The sequence below is a fragment of the Sorex araneus genome, chromosome 2, assembly GCF_027595985.1.
Source record: "Sorex araneus isolate mSorAra2 chromosome 2, mSorAra2.pri, whole genome shotgun sequence".
NCBI classification, from domain to species: Eukaryota; Metazoa; Chordata; class Mammalia; order Eulipotyphla; family Soricidae; genus Sorex; species Sorex araneus.
In genome coordinates this window covers 287,409,332-287,427,300 of record NC_073303.1, presented here as the reverse complement: position 1 = coordinate 287,427,300, position 17,969 = coordinate 287,409,332, and the positions used below count along the sequence as shown (strand labels likewise).

General features: G+C 36.1%; 1 protein-coding gene across 2 annotated transcripts in view; it reads left to right on the top strand.

Moving 5' to 3' along the window:
• Nucleotides 1-17,969, top strand: part of IL1RAP (interleukin 1 receptor accessory protein) — a 156,358-nt gene that overhangs the window by 104,628 nt on the left and 33,761 nt on the right. For both annotated transcript variants that reach the window (XM_004603004.2, XM_055126563.1), the window contains exons 4-7: nucleotides 808-994; nucleotides 12,156-12,321; nucleotides 14,543-14,614; nucleotides 17,238-17,364. In XM_004603004.2, the coding sequence (XP_004603061.2) occupies nucleotides 808-994; nucleotides 12,156-12,321; nucleotides 14,543-14,614; nucleotides 17,238-17,364 (552 nt within the window). The remainder of the gene's footprint in view (nucleotides 1-807; nucleotides 995-12,155; nucleotides 12,322-14,542; nucleotides 14,615-17,237; nucleotides 17,365-17,969) is intronic.

Below are 17,969 nucleotides of genomic sequence, written 5' to 3'. Positions count from 1 at the left end.
AATATGTTAAAAATATAAATATAATTAGAGTTCTTCTTGGTCTTATTTGTTTGCCTTTTATTCTTCATGCTTAATTGTTTTGTAAATATGTGCAACAACTTTTAATGATTGTATCAGGATTATTTTTAGTCTTTGCCTGATTGTTATATTGATTTCAAAGTTTTCCTTGTTGATTAAGCACCAAATACACTTTTGAAAAATGCGCAGTAATTTACTTCCCTTTTCCAGATTTCTATACTTTATTCTTGAAATAGGATTTCTAGGTCAAAAATTAAGACTCATATAAATAGTTCTGGAAGTATGTGTATTTCCTATAACTTGTTAATATTACCTATGAACTAATTTATTATTTTCACATCTGACTCCTTAGAACTGAGTGTATACAAGTCTATATATATTTTTTTATTTCACATATAATTTAGGTATGTATAAGATGTATGCATGAATATATTCAAATGGATAATCTCCATTATGAACACCAGATTATATTTGCATATGTCCATATGAAGGTAAAAGCATATTCTCAATCATGGTGCAGAATATGTGCTTGTACACATGTATTTATACACATGACATTCATACTTAAGCACATATATACCAAAAAATATTTTAAAATTTTACTTCAATTGTAATTCATATATCTGTGTGCTATGAGGTTCTTTGGTATGGGAAATAGCCCCATAACATTATTAACCCATATATGAATTTACACACATAAATAACTTCTTAATAAATTATTTTGCTTTAATATGTTTGTATTCTATAAAATGCAAATCAGACTTATTCATCACCTATTTCTGTTTTCAGGAATACAACATACTGCAGCAAAGTTGCATTTCCTCTGGAGGTTGTGCCAAAAGATAACTGTTATCGATCTCCCATGAGGCTTCCAGTGCACAGACTGTATCTGGAATATGGTATTCAAAGTATCACTTGTCCAAATGTAGATGGATTTTTCCCTTCCACTGTGAAACCAAATATCACTTGGTATATGGTAAGCAAATTAAAAGCTGTTTTAAATGACACTTAAATCTCTAAAGATGACAGAAAACTATTTGACTTAGTGTATAAACTGAGATTTTTCTCCTCTAAGTTTTATGTGTTCCTTAATAATTTGATATGTATCTCTCATTGCTCTATTACTTTTTTATCATTTTCAAGGAAGGGTGGAAAGTGCTTGGCCTCAGCCTCTTTTCTTAAACTATATATAATACGGACATACTAGAGCTAATTTCCTTATTAGCTTTCTATGAAGTTATTACACAATCTGAGAAATGTGACCTACCTCTACTACAGCTAAATGAAATAAAAATTTGTTAATTCATATAGTGAACCTTAACTCTGATTAGTCAGTACTGTTTCTTTTTCCTCTTGTGTTTTTCGGCCTTATTTATAGGCACAGCCTACTATGTCTGAGATATTAGATGGTGCTAGTCAAAATTAAAGTATTGGTATGTTATATTTGTGGCAGCAGCATAGTTTTGAATATTTTTGGATAGACACACAAATAAAGTAATGTCTCCTGGACAATATTTGCAACAAAACTCACTGACAAGTTCTCAACAACAACAACAAAAACACATTCAATTAAACAAGGCAAATCAACATATAGTCCCCATAGAAATATTGCCTAATAGAAAAGTGCAGATGGGGCTGGAGCAATAGCACAGCGTGTAGGGTGTTTGCCTTGCACGAGGCCGACCCGGGTTTGAATCCCAGCATCCCATATGGTCTCCTGAGCACCGCCAGGAGTAATTCCTGAGTGAAGAGCTGTGCATGGCTGGGTGTGACCAAAAAAGCAAAAAAAAGAAAAGTGCAGATGGCTATAATGTTGATTCTGGCAAACTGTAGAAACAAACAAAAATAAGAAAGGAATGACCACTAGGAATATGCTGGGCCAATGGAGAATGGCACCTGGTGGTGGAAGCAGTTTTGAACTGAGGATCAGTTCAAGATGCTTGTCTTTAATGATGCTGAAGGCATTAGAATATCTAGTGTTTTGAAATTTCAAATGATTAACCGCACAGAGGAGAAACTGCCGGGAGTATTAAAAAAAAAAAGATGAAAACAAAACAAAGCAAAAAGGTTGCATCAGGACAATATAGAGGAAGGAAAAGAAGGCCCAGCAAAAAATGAGTCAGCAGAACAATGAGGCAATCTCAAAACATCTCTGTGAGGTTTTTCTCTAATGTTCTAAAGGTCTGAAAAAACATGTTCAAATAAAAGCAAGTGACACAAAGATGTAAATAGTCGACATACAATTCCATCCAAGCTATAAGGTAAGTTTGAGTAAAAATAACATGACGGGAAAAACACCAAGTAAATAGGTGATAAATAATATTTGAAAAAGTAGCTAAAATATGTTATGAAAGTGATCTAGTATGAGGAATAGCAAGAAGAGAACAAATAACAAATAAATAGGAAATAAATAATAAATAATAAATAAACAGGAAATAGAAAACTGCAGGAATAGTGAAAACTCAGGAAGATATGTCATTCAGAAAGGAAGCTAAAAAACAGAACATAACAACAAAGAAATATATGTAATGCCGTGACATAGTAAAAAGTGAAAGGAAGAAATTTTTTAAATAAAAATAAAAATTTTAAATATTAAGCAAAGGCAATGGGTTTATCAGTATCAGTCAGATTTTATGACAAAATAAGTTATTAAAAAATGGAAATCACTTTAAATGAACAAAATAATCAATCAGTCAGGAAAGCATAAAATAAGTGAAAGCATATTTACCTACTAATAGTACTTTCAAATATATGAAGCACAAGTTACTAGAAATTAGGGAAGAAATATACAATTTCATAATCCTATTCCAAACTATTAGCATTTCTTTCTAAGCATTAACGAAATGCCATACAAGCCAATGTTAAAAGTCTTCTAGTCATCAAAGATGGTAAAACTCGACTACAGTGAGGATATTAATTGCAGTAGGTTGACTCTTGGGAATTAAGTTTAAACAATAAATTGGGTAAAAAATAATTTGGTAAAAGATAAAATTTCAAATATGTATTGCGACTTAACAAGAAATGTAGATGAACTAATTGAATAGTATAGAAAAGTGTATTTCAAAATATTTCTATAACAATTTGAAAAAAGATGCAATTAGAATGCAATAATTTACTTCTGATTAATAAATCTGACATTATTTTGTATTGTCTATCTTATGCAGTCTTTCTCTGTCTTCCTGTATTTTGTTACAGGAAGACAGAGTAGTAAAAAAAACTCCTATAGTAGTTCTCTTTAGCAGTTATCAGCTAAATTCCTTCCTTTATTATATAGAAATCGTCTCTTTTAAACTCTCTGAGAGTTAGTAGGTACATGGATCAGTTTCAGCAAACTTTCTTTCCTGTTCCCAGGATAGTAATGCTAATGAATTGAAAGAATAAAACTAAACTAATATTTGTTGCACTTTACTGGTACACACTATTGCATTATGTATCACTGTATCACTGTCATCCCGTTTCTTATCAATTTGCTCGAGCAGGCACCAGTAACGTCCCCGTTGTGAGACTTGTTACCGTTTTTGGCATACCGAATATGCCACGGGTAGCTTGCCAGGCTCTGCTGTGCCATCGAGATCCTCTCAGTAGCTTGCCGGGCTCCCCAAGAGGGGCAGAGGAATCGTACCCAGGTCAGCAGTGTGCAAGGCAAAAGCCCTACCTCTGTGCTATTGCTTCAGCCCATTGCATTAGGTACTTCATATTAATTCAATACTCATCATAATCCTTCAATATAGAAATCATCCTTTACAGATTAGGAAGCAGATGCTTAGAGTGGTAAACAAATAGTCAACAATTATTCAGCACAGGAATGCTTTCAAACACATTATTTCACAAAATTTCTCAACATGAATTAGGCTGTCTTTTTTTCTTCATTTATAGTATAGAAATATCTGATATATTTCCAGCTAAGTGATTTCTCAAAGGTCACAGAACTCTGAGCAAAATTTCAACGGATGTAATTGCTCTCAGGATCTTATTCTTTTACATTAGATTTTGTATTCTACTTAGAACAACATGGCTGATAATGACAGAATCTGATATTCCAGGCCATTTATGTGTGATTTACAGATTCATTCTCTCCTGAATTGACCAAGGGTGTGCTTGAGTCTTCTGAAATGTAGGTCATTCAGAAGGCTAGGGGAGTCTTCAAACATAGATTGATTGGGAAATGAACAGAAAAACATATTACAACCTGTGGGTAGAGGACCTTGGGAAAGGAAGGATGCGGGAAATTGAGACTGGCGAGAACAAGAGGGATGCAGCAAGACAGAATTTGCCTCCTCCGCATGTCTTCTCTTCCTTCCAGTGCTTTTTTGCATGGCAGAGGTTTCTTCATTCCTCCTGGATTCACAGTTCTTTTATTCAATAGTCCCATGAGTTCAATTATGTTCAGTAAATGTTTGTTGAATAAGTCAGATTTTGTAACTAGACTAGAAAGTAAAATATGTTTGTAAGTGATTTACAGAATTTCAAAAAGCCAGTTAATAAAAAAAAAAGCTTTTGGAACACAGCATGTATATAAATAAGAGCCTGCCTGTTTATTCACATAAGGATTTCCAATTATATGGCAGTAAGGACCAAGTTAGAGAGATCCTGTTGCTATTGTATTATTATATAATTTATTTTGAGATTTGAGTTTAAAAATAGAACAAACTACCTCAACTTTCCTATTACTGGAATTGTTCTTTCTCATCACTATACTTGGGTATTTGATTTTCTTTCAGAAATATAAAAATGGAAGAATTGTTTTCCATCTTATTGACAATCAGAAGAAAGTCACATTATTGGTTATTTGACCATTATATTTGTAGCAGCTGCTGAATTTTTCTCAGCTTGTGTTCTGTAAAATGGACATCATTCTGAATATCAATTTGCAAAAGGCTAGTTGTCCTTAAAATAGTTTTCCTTAAAAACTTCCACCTTTAATCAAAATTGGTTAGATACAGTTATGTCTTTCATAAAACATGAAAGTCTTTCTCTTTTCCTGACAAAATACCACCAGGAAATCACATTTTATGAAAATTTTCCCAAGTTGGCCTTCTCGTTGGCTTAACATGCATTGTTCAGAAGTTAATCAAAGATCTGTGCAATAGAAAATATTTCTTTTTATAACTCAGTTGACTCTTCATCTCTTTCCTTTTCCTACAATCACTTTGTGTGAAGAATATAGTTTCATTTCTTGTTTTTTTTTAAAGATCAGTATTGATTCTTTTTATGCCAATGAGGGTCACCCTTAAACCTATCAATTGATTTAAAAATTAGATTACCCATGCAATTAAAATTTCTTCACTGGATATTCAATTCTTTGGGGGTCAGCCTTTTTTCTTTCTTTTCCAGTCATACTTGGCAATGTACAGGGGTTACTCCTGGCTCTGCACTCAGGAATTACTCCCGGTGGTGCTCAGGGGACCGTATGGGATGCTTAGAATCGAACCCAGGTCGGCCACGTGCAAGGAAAACACCCTTCCTGCTGTGCTATCACCCCAGCCCCTATTGGGGCCAACTTTCCTCAGAAGTTAACTATCTTCTGCTGTTGGAAGGACTGGAGCAATAGCACAGCGGGTAAGGCATTCGCTTTGCACGCAGCTGACCCAGGTTCGATTCCTCTGTCCCTCTCGGAGAGCCCCCCCAAGCTACCAAGAGTATCTTTCCCGCAGGGCAGAGCCTGCCAAGCTACCTGTGGCGTACTCAATATGTGAAAAACAGTAACAAGTCTCACAATGGAGATGTTACTGGTGCCCACTTGAGCAAATTGATGAACAACAGGACAACAATGCTACAGTTGTTCAGAAATTCAAATGTAGAGGCCAAGGGAGAGAGAGTTCAAAGGGTAAACATTGCTTTTGCACGTGTTGCAGAAAAGCCCAGCAAAGGGAAGAGACAAAGGCAAAGGCATATACTCAGAAGAATGAAGAGAAAATCCAGTTTATTCAGCACCAGTATAGACCCAGCAGACTCCGCCAAAGGCTGAGCGTGACACCCCTGGTTTTGGTTATGTTGGGGCAAAGGAGATAGAACCAGGGAAATAGTCTTTCCACTTTCTTTTCGACCTGCCTCTTGCCACCAGTACTCAGAGGTGCCTGGTCTAGATCAGGTCAGTCTTAATCTCAGCCCAGGTACTGTGGACCTGTCACCTTTCCCTCGCAGTTATTTTCCATCACAGAAAGTAACTTCAGGAGAAGGCAAAATGGTGAAGTAATTGTTTTTGTATTTGTTACTGTTTTTTTGTGTCACTCCTGGCATTGCTCAAAGCTTACTCCTGGCTCTGTATTCAGAAAGTATAGTGATGGTGCCCAGAGAACCTTATGAGCTTTTAGACCCCAGATCTGTCATATGCCAGGCAAGCACCCTAACCACTATACTATCTCTCCAGCCCCTGAAGCAAGATAGTTTTTTATTGGAACTTATCTAGAAAGATGTGAGGGGAATCAAAGAGAGAAGAATGTTTTCAAGAGAAAACACAGGCTCCATAGAGTGGAAAAGGGGAAGCAAAGAAACAGAGATAAGCAAGCGAGATACACGTGCAAGGAAGAGGGCAGGCTTGAAGAGTAAGCCGAAGGATCCAGTTTTATTTCTGTAGCACTGTCGCACTGTCGTCCCGTTGTTCATCGATTTGCTCGAGTGGGCACCAGTAATGTCTCCATTGTGAGAATTGTTACTGTTTTTGGCATATCGAATATGCCACTGGTAGCTTGCCAGGCGCTGCCGTGCAGGCGGGATACTCTCGGTAGCTTGCCAGGCTGTTTGAGAGGGAATTGAACCCAGGTCAGCCACATGCACGGCAAACGCACTACCCACTGTGCTGTTGTTCCAGTCCAGTTTTATTTCTACATACTTTAATTTTGTCCATAGAAAACCCTACAGATGCCACTAAAATTTCAGATATATGCACTCAATTTTACACTTAATTGTAAGACATCTTAGAAAGAAAAATGTATTCTTTAAACTTAAAGCCTGTTCAGAAAACTATGGTCTTGATATTGAGTTATGCAGAATCCTGTACTCTGATAGCATCTAGTTTAGATCTCATCTTTGTTACTATCCTGACGCCGTTTCTTGTGTCTGTGTTAAATGGTGGCCTCTTCCGTTTTTCTTTTCCTTGACTACCAGTGGCACAACAAACCTGAGATAATATACTACATTTTTAAAAATTGACAAAATAATTGGATGGATTACATTGGATTGGAAAAATTGCATGGTAGTAAGGGGCATTTTTATTTATTTATTTATTTATTTTTACTTACTCTGTGTTCAGCTCCCAACACCAAAACTGACACAAAGATTTTTGTAAGTAGTTAGGTCCTAAATGACAAATGACTTAGATTCATTTAAAGTATCTGGTTTAGTGGCTGAAGAAATAGTACAGGGGGCAGTATTTACCTTGCTTGTGGCTGACCCCAGTTTAATCCCTGGCATCATCCTCTATGATCCTCCCAATAACCACCAGGAGGAATTCCTGAGTTCAGAGCTAGAAATAACCACCAAGAATCACTAGATATGGCCCAAATCCCCCACCCAAAGTATTTGCTATGTAGAACTTTAATGAGTCTTTGCTAGGATGCATCTTATGCCTACTAACATATGTACATAAAAATTTCAAAATATATTGCTTTTCTAATGTGATATCTTTGTTGAATTTTAAAAAGTTTTACTCCTACTTTTGTATCTATTCTACAACTCACACATCCCTGTCTTATATTCCATCCAACCATGTTTTAACAATAATTTGAAAATGTATGAGCTTTCAAATTCATGTCTCCTGCTTTGTTTTTCTTCATATTTTTATTATGTAAGGTGAACATTCACCTTACATAATAAAATGTAATTTTTATTTACCATATGTCAAGTAATGGGCAAACTACTGTTCATACAGGTTCAGCATTCATCTATCCCACTCTCCTCTTGCCCCAACAGGAGTCAATTTTTCTAAGGAAAATATCAACATGAAAAGAAACCATTATACTAAATTAAATAATATAATTACCATGGAGGTCAAATGTTTAGGAATATGAAGAAATTGTTCACACTTTTTTTTTTGAGTCTAGAGGGTTACTTTCCCATATCTCCTCCTCCCAAGTATCTCTTAATATTCCAGTTATCCTTTAAAGTCTGATCCAGATTATCCTTTTATAGATATTTTTATGGACTGGAGTGATAGCATAGCAGGTAGGGCATTTGCCTTGCATGTGGCCAACCCGGGTTCAATTTCTCTGTCCCTCTTGGAGAGCCCAGCAAGCTACTGAGTGTATCCTGCCTGAATGGCAGAGTCTGACAAGCTACCCGTGGCATATTGGATATGCCAAAGACAGTAATAACAAGTCTCACAATGGAGCTGTTACTGGTGCCCGCTCGAGCAAATCGATGAACAATGCGATGACAGTGCTACAGACATTTTTATGAATGTTTTGTTTTTCTTCCATGTCACAATATGCCTTACATATTATTGTAATCCTCCACTAAACTGTTCACATCTTTATATTAGAAACTATTTCTATTCCATTTTTTAATGTTCTCACAAAGTTATTTATAAATTGCAGACTTATTCTGAAAAAAATATTTGCCCTTTCTTATTCATGATGTCCCGCCATCCATACCTGACAATTCATTGTTTATTTTCTCTCAAAGATATCAAAGTTATTTCTTGTGCTTTTTTTTTATGCAATACATACATGCTTTGTAGTAGGTTTTTATGGCTATCAATTTGAGGCTAAAATGTGACTTTCCTGGGCCAGAGAAATAGTGTAGTGATTAAGGCACTTGTTTTGCATATGACTGACCCTAGTGCAATTCCTGGCATCTTATATGGTCTTCCCAAGACAGGCAGGCATGACCCCTGAGCACAGAGCCAAGAGTTAGCCCTAAATGCACCTGATCATTATCTGCAACAGCCCCACCACCAAAAAAACAGTTTTTCTCCTGCTTAATTTCTCTCTTTGGAGACCAGAATGAGGAACTTCTGGGTCAACTGAAAGAATGACTCATCTTCCAGTTTAGACAAGTGTTTGCTTCCTCAACACTTGAACACTCATTTTTTCCTATATGGACATGGTTTAGAACTCTTCTTTTTTTTTCTGGATTCCAGATAAGTTGCTTGAAATCATAAAACCTACAGTATTCATTTCCAGTAAATGTATAATATATTTTTAAATGTCCTGTGTGTCTTAGCTGTATGTATCAAAGGGTCTGTAATGTTGCTGCTTAAAAGAAATGGAAAAATCTTATCACATGTGACAAGATAAAAGAACTTTCTATATTTCAAGTGTTTTTGGTGCCAGTGAGACAGCTCAAAGGGTTGGAGCACAAGCCTGGCATTCATGATGACCCAAATTGAGATCTGACAATGCACGTTCTCCACTGTGGTTCTGGTGACCTCGACACCACTTGTCCAAACAGAACATTATCTGTCCCAATACTGAGAAATTGATCCAAATATCGCCTGGAGCAGCTTTCAGTTCTTCTGAGCACTGCTTGGGAAGATCTCTTCCGCCAAAGAAGGACTGCTGACAAATTCAGTTTGAGGAACAAACTTCTCCTTCTGCAAAGTATGGTTTTCCAGTGCATCCCAAATAGTAGGGATTAACTGCCGATCAGTGATAAAGTTGCATCTGACTTTTAATACTGAAGTTGAGGAGTAGGAGAGATAATTGCATGACTTGAGGCTGTACCCAGCTTGCTCCCCAACACTAAATATGGTCACCTGAGCTCCACAGGAGTGTTCACTGAGCATAGAATCGAAAGAAAGCCCTGAGGGGCTCGAGCAATAGCACAGCGGGTAGGGCGTTTGCCTTGCACGAGGCCAACCTGGGTTCGATTCCCAGCATCCCATCTGATCCCTTGAGTACTGCCAGGAGTAATTACTGAGTGCAAAGCCAGGAGGTAACCCATGTGCATTGCTGGGTGTGACCCCCCCAAAAAAAAGTAAGCCCTGAGCATAGCTGGATGCGGGTCCCAAACAACAGCAGCAAAATAATAATCATAAAAAGCTGACTCAGGCATTGTCTGTGTGGGGGATTATAGTATAGGATCTGGAAAAATTAAAAGCAAAGTATCCAAAATTGTAGGTCTAATTTCATTTATAATTCTGATTTTGCCTAACTCAATGACATTGGCAAATTTCTTAACCTTTTCAAGTCTTTGTATCCTCAATGATAAAATGAGAATTAGAGCATTAAATTTTTCAAAGTTTGAAGTAAAGGTAGAATTACCTGCAAGCACATGTCTCTATATGATTTTTCTAACCTCATCTCATGGCTGAGCGTTCACTCCTAGTCAAAATACCATTTAAATTTCTTTCTCTATTTGACTCTCTGGAAAACTTACTTCAGCTCTGTTCAGTTATCTAAAATATTTCATTGTCCCACTTTTTTCTACTTTTAATTAGAGCACATTTATTCTGATCTTTCTACTTCATAAGAGATTGAAGAACCACTGAGCTAACAAATAAAATAATGTATTTAAACTGTTTAAATTTAAGGGGCCACACAAAAAAATCAAATAGTCAAAAATCAAAATATCAAAATATATACTCTAAATGCAAACCAAATCGGACATAAATTTATGATAAGAATTCAAGCCTTTTAGACTTACATGTTGTAATGCCCTAAAGAATGCTAAACTCTTACGTTGTTGTAACAAATGTTCAGAAGCTCTGCATATTACAATAGGATAAATTGCATTCAGAAAATAACTTAATTGAACATATATCAGCTCCCTCTTGAGCATCTTCACGAATTAAGTTTAGTATTAAATGACATATTTCCTATGACAAAGAATTACAAAACATTCCTTTTAGTTTTACTGTCACCCTTTAAGACATTCTCCAGGAATTGAAGTGAAAATAATGTTCTGTGTATAAAAATTAAAGTTAAATACATGAATACAGAAAATTAACAGTTCATGGTAATAGTAGTCTCCAAGAATTTTTAGCTTCTTAATATTCTTAGAGATGACCTAATGATCTTGTCATTGTTTACTTTGAAGAAAAAAATAAATATCATTTGCCTGAAAATAAATGTTTAACTTCAGATTATTTAAATATTTTCCATCAGAGAAATATATATATAATAATATAATTAATGAAACTAGAAGTTTTTAAATAGGATACAAGTTTTGTTGAATATTTCATAATAAAAAAATTAAAAATCAGGCCAACAGATAGCTCAAAGGGGTAGAACAATCCAAAGTACAACATGGACCCCTTGCATTTTTGGTGGATATAGCGCTAACAGGCCTTAGTACGCAACCACCTAATCACCAGGCTGAATATTTCTGGGAATGGTTCCCAGTTTCCCTTAGGCTGGACCCTTTTCCAAAAATTAAAAAATCAATTTATTTGAAACTAGAAATTGGAGAAGAAATGAATTCTGATTTATTGCTATATATATTATAAGGGCTGGAGCGATAGCACAGCGGTAGGGCATTTGCCTTTCACACAGCTGACCCATGTTCGATTCCTCCGCCCCTCTCGGAGAGCCTGGCACGCTACCGAGAGTACTGTGCCCTCATGGCAGAGCCTGGCAAGCTACCCATGCGTATTGGATATGCCAAAAACAGTAACAATAAGTCTCACAGTGGGAGACGTTACTGGTGCCCGCTTGAACAAATCGGTGAGCAACGGGATGAGAGTGACAGTGATATATTATCAATAAAGATTTTATATTTTGAAATATTGAGCAGACAACTATAAATATGAAAGTAGAATAACAGAAATGTTTGGCATTGTTGATATAGTGACTCAACAAGTTTATCAAGAAACACAAAACCAGACACTTAAATTGGAATAGAATTTATCAAACATAGTGACAAGATTTCTGAATTAATAGGGTAAAATTGTTGTCTTTTTTTTAAGCACGGCATGTTGTTGATACGTTATGTTATTTTTAATATGTATAGGCTTAATCATGAAATTCCTAATGTGTTTAAATTCATTTTTCTTGCTGTTTAGAAAGGATAAAGAAATGTACTACATTCATTCTTTACAGAACACTACCAACTACCTCACCAAAAGTTTTGTGAAAAGTTGAGCTGTGTTAGATATCTGCATGTTCTGTGCAAAATCGGTATGAGTGTGAATATGTTTGTGTATTTGCAATGCAAGTATCTAAATTGTAAATGTGTTTTTTTTTTTTTACTTCTTTTAGGGCTGTCATAGAATACATAACTTTGTTAATGTATTACCTAAAGGCATGAGCTTGAGTTTTCTCATACCCTTGGTTTCAAACAATGGAGATTACACATGTGTCATAACATATCCAGAAAATGGGCGTATTTTCCATCTCACCAGAACTATGACTGTAAAGGTGGTAGGTAAGCATAAGCACACACAGACACACAAAATGCAGCAGTCTTATTTCAATTCTCAATATTTTATTCCAAACAAGTGTATGCATTCTGAAAAAAAGTTTGTGACATTTTGTTTACTTTATGATCTCCCAAGTTTCCATCAATTCTCAATATAGAGTAGACATAACTATTGGTCCACCGGGTGAATATGTGAATGAATGAAAAAAAGATGCTCTGAGCAGTGGAGTGCTAGTCAGACCAGTGTTTAAGTTGTGTCACTGCAGCTATTAACAATGTAAGTCTGATCAAGTTGCATTCTTCTGCTTAGACTGAGTTGACTGTACTATTCAAGATAGTTGAAGATATAAATAAAACACATACTATCCCCAAGTTCCAGACCAGTAGTATAGACTCAGTGCATAGTTGTTAATATTTTTTCAAAAAAAATACTGTCTCTTTCAAAACACGTCATTCAGGAGCAAAATACACGATCCAGAAATAGTGTAGTTAATTGCTGATATATATATGTGTTATCAGCATTTCAACCTTTCCTTTTCACTGAGAATAAGGAATGAGTAATGTGAAAGTAGAAAAGGTAACATCTAGGAAGAGTCAGCAGGGCCCTATCAGAGCCAGAAATAAAGAGGAACGGTGTCAGGTAGGTGACAGAGAAGATTCCTAAACAGCACCTCACTGAGTATCATATCTACCTCATTGAAAATGGCAGTATGCTATGGATTGAAGGATAGTACAAGCAGGCCTGCATGTGGCTTACCCAGATTCAATCCTCAGCCCCCTACAAGGTCCCTAGAATGACCCTATAAGATCCCCCAAGCTCCAGCAGGAGTGACCCCTGAGTGCAAATCCAGGAATAAGCCCTGAGCTCTCACAGCTGTGCCACCCGCCCCTCCCCTCCAAAAAAAGTCAAAACAATTCAAACATAACAGTACATCAAAATAAGATTTTTATCCTACCTTGTTTTTTTAATAGACGGAAACATTAAGTCTCAGTGAGAAACAATAGCTGCTTGAAACAGTCCATAAGTTAGTGAAAGAAGCAATTATAAATCAAAAGTTTCTAACTAGTCGCTGGGGACACTTTATAGGAATCTGCAATTGGACGCAACCTAAACTAAGAAGAGGAGGCTTTAACTGGGTGTCCATAAGAATCAATTTCGTAAAGAACAGTTTATTTCTAATAGAAATCAATTTTGTCATCACTGCTCTCTGCTTCCTCTCAGAGTAATTCTGAGCTGGTGAGCAATTCAGAAGTAAACCAAATTTAGAATCTAACATAGCTGGATTTTTAAAGTCAAATGAGTTACATAAATCTTGACATTTTCACACACACATATACACATACTTTGGTTATGTTTTTGATAAGTTAGGAGCAGACAAGCTTGGTCACCCTGATGTATGGATTTAGCAGATGACAGATGGAAAAGGAACCCTTACCCCACCCACCCTCAGGCAATCCTATTTTATTTTTTAAAGCTGTGAAGTATTTAATGTCTATTATATATCAGTAATGGATGTTTTATAATGCATTAGTTAACTTGACACTTACAGTGAACCCATGAGATAATTTTAATTATACTCACTTAGAGTTGAGGAAAATTTGCTTTTCAGAGACAGTATAGAACAGAGCCACATGGTTAGTATGTGTCTAAGTCAAGATTTAGACCCTAAACAGTAAATGTTTGAAGCCCATACCCCCATATACTAAACTATGAGGCGCTTTAAGGGTGTTTAAATTTAATTTTAGGATATAGATTACCATATGGACAAGTAGTATTATAAATAAACATTTCATGGATCTAAACATCAGGCAGCCTTATATTGTTGGCCTTGTGATTTTTGAGTTTGTTTATTCATTAATTAAATGTTTAGAACTAAATACTATAGGTATGTTGAATGGATATGTAGAAACAATTCAGTTAGGCATGTGAGCAATTCATTATTAGATTATATGTGATTTCTACCCATGTCAATTTTAGAAAGTAAATACTCTACACATCCATTAAAGGATAATAAATACATCATGCTTGTTTCTTTGCCTATGTTGCAATAACAAAGTGTTACAGTTGAGCATATATTTAACTCATGGGTCCCCTCAAGAACAGTTGACACTGTATGCCAGGAAGTTGAGCAGGGCTCTACAGAAGATCATGTTTTTGAGATGGTTCGTGTGAGATAAAGCCAACGTGATTCAACATCATTTACTTTTGCCTTTCCCTTTTTAACAGGTTCTCCAAAAGATGCATTGCCCCCTCAATTCTACTCACCTAATGATCGTGTGGTCTATGAAAAAGAGCCTGGTAATTACAGCTATGCCTCTGAATTTCAGTTAGATTGTCTTAATTTTAAGAACTTAGATGCCACTTAATGCATAATTAGAGAGGATTACTGGGAAGCATGAATTGAAACTTCGATGTATGAAACCAGGACAACTTTTGGGATGAGTTTGTTCATCCACCTGTGAGTCCCTCAGGGATGGTCTCTATCTAGGAGTTGCTCCCTTCTATAACTGCTAGCAGATTGTTGTTCTAGTGATTTCTGTCAAACTTATTTGCATGAGATTTGGTTTTCCAAGGCTGATACTTTAGTCTCTGCTTCCCCACAGATAAACTGTGAGTAGATCTGCGTGGAGAACTCTGAACCTAATAATACTCAGATTAGAGTCTATCAAATCTTTACTATGTCTTCGTGTGTCGTATTTTTTCTTTGATTTTTATTGTATATAGTCGTTTTTGTAACAAACAAAATAAGATATGTGTTACTCTTTTGACTCAAAATATCCCCCAGATAAGTGAAAACCTATAGAAAAATTTTAACATGTTCTCTGTTGTATAATTTACAACAAATTTACTTTAAACCAAAAGAGAATTTTTAAAGAACATGTGTTTAAAATGTATTAATGATAATAGAAGCATCATCAATGTAGGTGGATAATACACCCCATAGCCCAAATTAAAATAAAATTTCAGTGTGAGCTTCCTTAAAAAAAAAGAAAGGAGTAATGGATCTTCCAACTCTAAATGGACCAAATTTTCTAGACTTAGTTATCTCTCTTTAATGATATGAGCATGTTTTTCTGTTTTCAATATAAACCTTATAAATCATCTAAATGTGCTTCATCTACCTATTATTTAAATTCCCAAACTCACATTCATTTTACATTCTACTACATATTTACGTAGAAAACTAGAAAGACATGAGAAGCAGGTAGTGGAGAAAAATGAGAGTCTGGTCCCTCAGTTAGAAAAACGAGCTCAAATTATGATGACAGTATAATTTGTCACCTTAACCCAGCCACTTTTTGGTGTGAAAACAGTCAATATTAATAACTAATGAGGAAAAAAGCATAAGATGGAATTCTCCAAGGAAACCTGCATTGGAAGGTCAGTCTAGGACAAACCCTGGACTGCCACTTAATTATCTGATCGAAAAATGTCACTTAACATCTTTAAGCTCCCAGCTTTTGCATCAGCAAAACGTGATGATGAAAAAGATTTTACCGAAATGTCTTTTGTTAAATAAAACTAAAAATATCACCATTATATTTAAAAATGTAGTGCAATGAATTTTAAAGCTATCAGTGAACGTACTCCTGAAGTGAAGATGATGCTGATAGTGGTGATGACGTGATGGCAAGGAACCATTCTAACATCCCTCTCAGAAGGATATTGCAGAATTTTGGAGCAATTTGTCTTTCAACTTGTTGAATGCATCCAGATGACATGAAAGTTTCAAGAAGTGGCAGATTCTACTGGTTTTCTCAGTGATGGCATGGCTGCTTCTTCCTGGGACATAGAACAAAGACCTAAAGACCTCTCTAATCCTTCTGGGTTTTGATGGAAATAATAAAAAAGAAGGGTCAATTATGGAAGTTTAGTGCTAAACAAATAGTATATCATTAAAAAAAAACACTGTCACGCAGAACTGCTTAGAATAGCCAAAATCCAGAAACAACCAAGTGCCCTAGAACAGATGACTGGTTAAAGAAACTTTGGTACATCTACACAGTGAGATACTATACAGCTATTAGGAGAGATGAAGTCATGAAATTTGCTTATAAATGGATAGACAGGGAGAGTATCATGCTAAGTGAAAAGATTCAGAAAGAGAGGGACAGATATAGAAGGACTACACTCATTTGTGGAATATAGAATAACATCACATCAGGCTGACACCCAAGGACAGTAGATACAAGGGCCAGGAGGATTGCCCCATAGCTGGAAGCCTGCTTCATGAGCGGAGGGGAGAAGGCAGATGGAATAGAGAAGGGATCACTAAAATAATGATGGCTGGAGGAATCAGTCAGGATGGGAGAAACTTGCTTAAAGTAGATAATGGACCAAACACGACGACCTCTCAGTGTCTGTGTTGCAAGTCATAATGCCCCAAAGTAGAGAGAGAGTATGGGGAATATTATCTGCCATGGAGGCAGGGGGAGGGTGGGGAAGGGGGGGAGTACACCGGGGATATTAGTGGTGGGGAATGTGCACTGGTGGAGGGATGATTGCTTGATCATTGTGTGATTGTAACCCAAACATGAAAGCTTGTAACTGTCTCATAGTGATTCAATCAAATTTTTTAAAAAACTGTCACTTTAGATTGTACTATAGATAAATTAGAGCAAATGTTTTTAAATAGATCATATTAAGATGCTATATCTTTTTGCTAGTCTTCTAAAAAGTGACTGACCTCCTTTCTTAGTCTTTTGTTTTGGAATGAGCATGCTGAGGACTCTGCCAACCTCAAGTGAACCAAACCATGATGGATTACTTTATGATGATCCACTTAAAAATATTCAGATGGAGAATTTAAAGAACTTGTAACTTTTAATTTCTGATTTGTCACAGAGAAGAATGAATGTAATTCCTTGAAGATTACAAACTGATTTCTTAAGTCATTTTTATTTTGCTTGTTTGTGTCTAGGAGAAGAGCTACTCATTCCATGTAAAGTCTATTTCACTTTCCTGAATAACTCTCGCAATGAAATTTGGTGGACCATTGATGGAAAAAAGCCAGAGGACACCTCTTTTGACATAACTATTAATGAAAGGTAATGCTGGCACAGTTCAGGGAGTGACTAACCTTTGTCCCCCCATCTAATACCCTTGGGTGTATGTGAATCAATCAAAGGAAAATTAACATTTTGCCTAACAGCAAGATTTTCACTTCTTTAGTGTCCATCCTAAGTAGAATTACTTGCTTGCAAACCAAGGCCCAGAGTTTAATTAATTTGACCTGAGACTGAGCTTCTTTCTAAGAGACAGAACATAAGGTATGTCATCATATTGCCTTCACCCCGGCAAGACTCATACACTTCTGCTGCTTCTGGAAGGAAAGTATATGGGATGATTACCCTGTGTCCCTGTGTGAAATGAAGGGTCATAATCCCATGTTGTCACAGAATTGCCAGTCAGGGAACATTGGTCTCTTTTTCAAGTCTTAATCCAGGCCTCAGATAATCGCGGTACCCTCCTGTCTTGCAGTGAGCCTGTGTTTCTTATGTTTCTTTCCTCACACAACAAATGAGCCACATTGGTTAAATCATTGCTTCTGAATCTTTCCTAGATATATCACGACTTTTAAGTTTTACTTTTAAAGTGGATGGGACAATAATATAGCAATATAATTAAAATGCAAAAAGCTAGTTAAATGCTA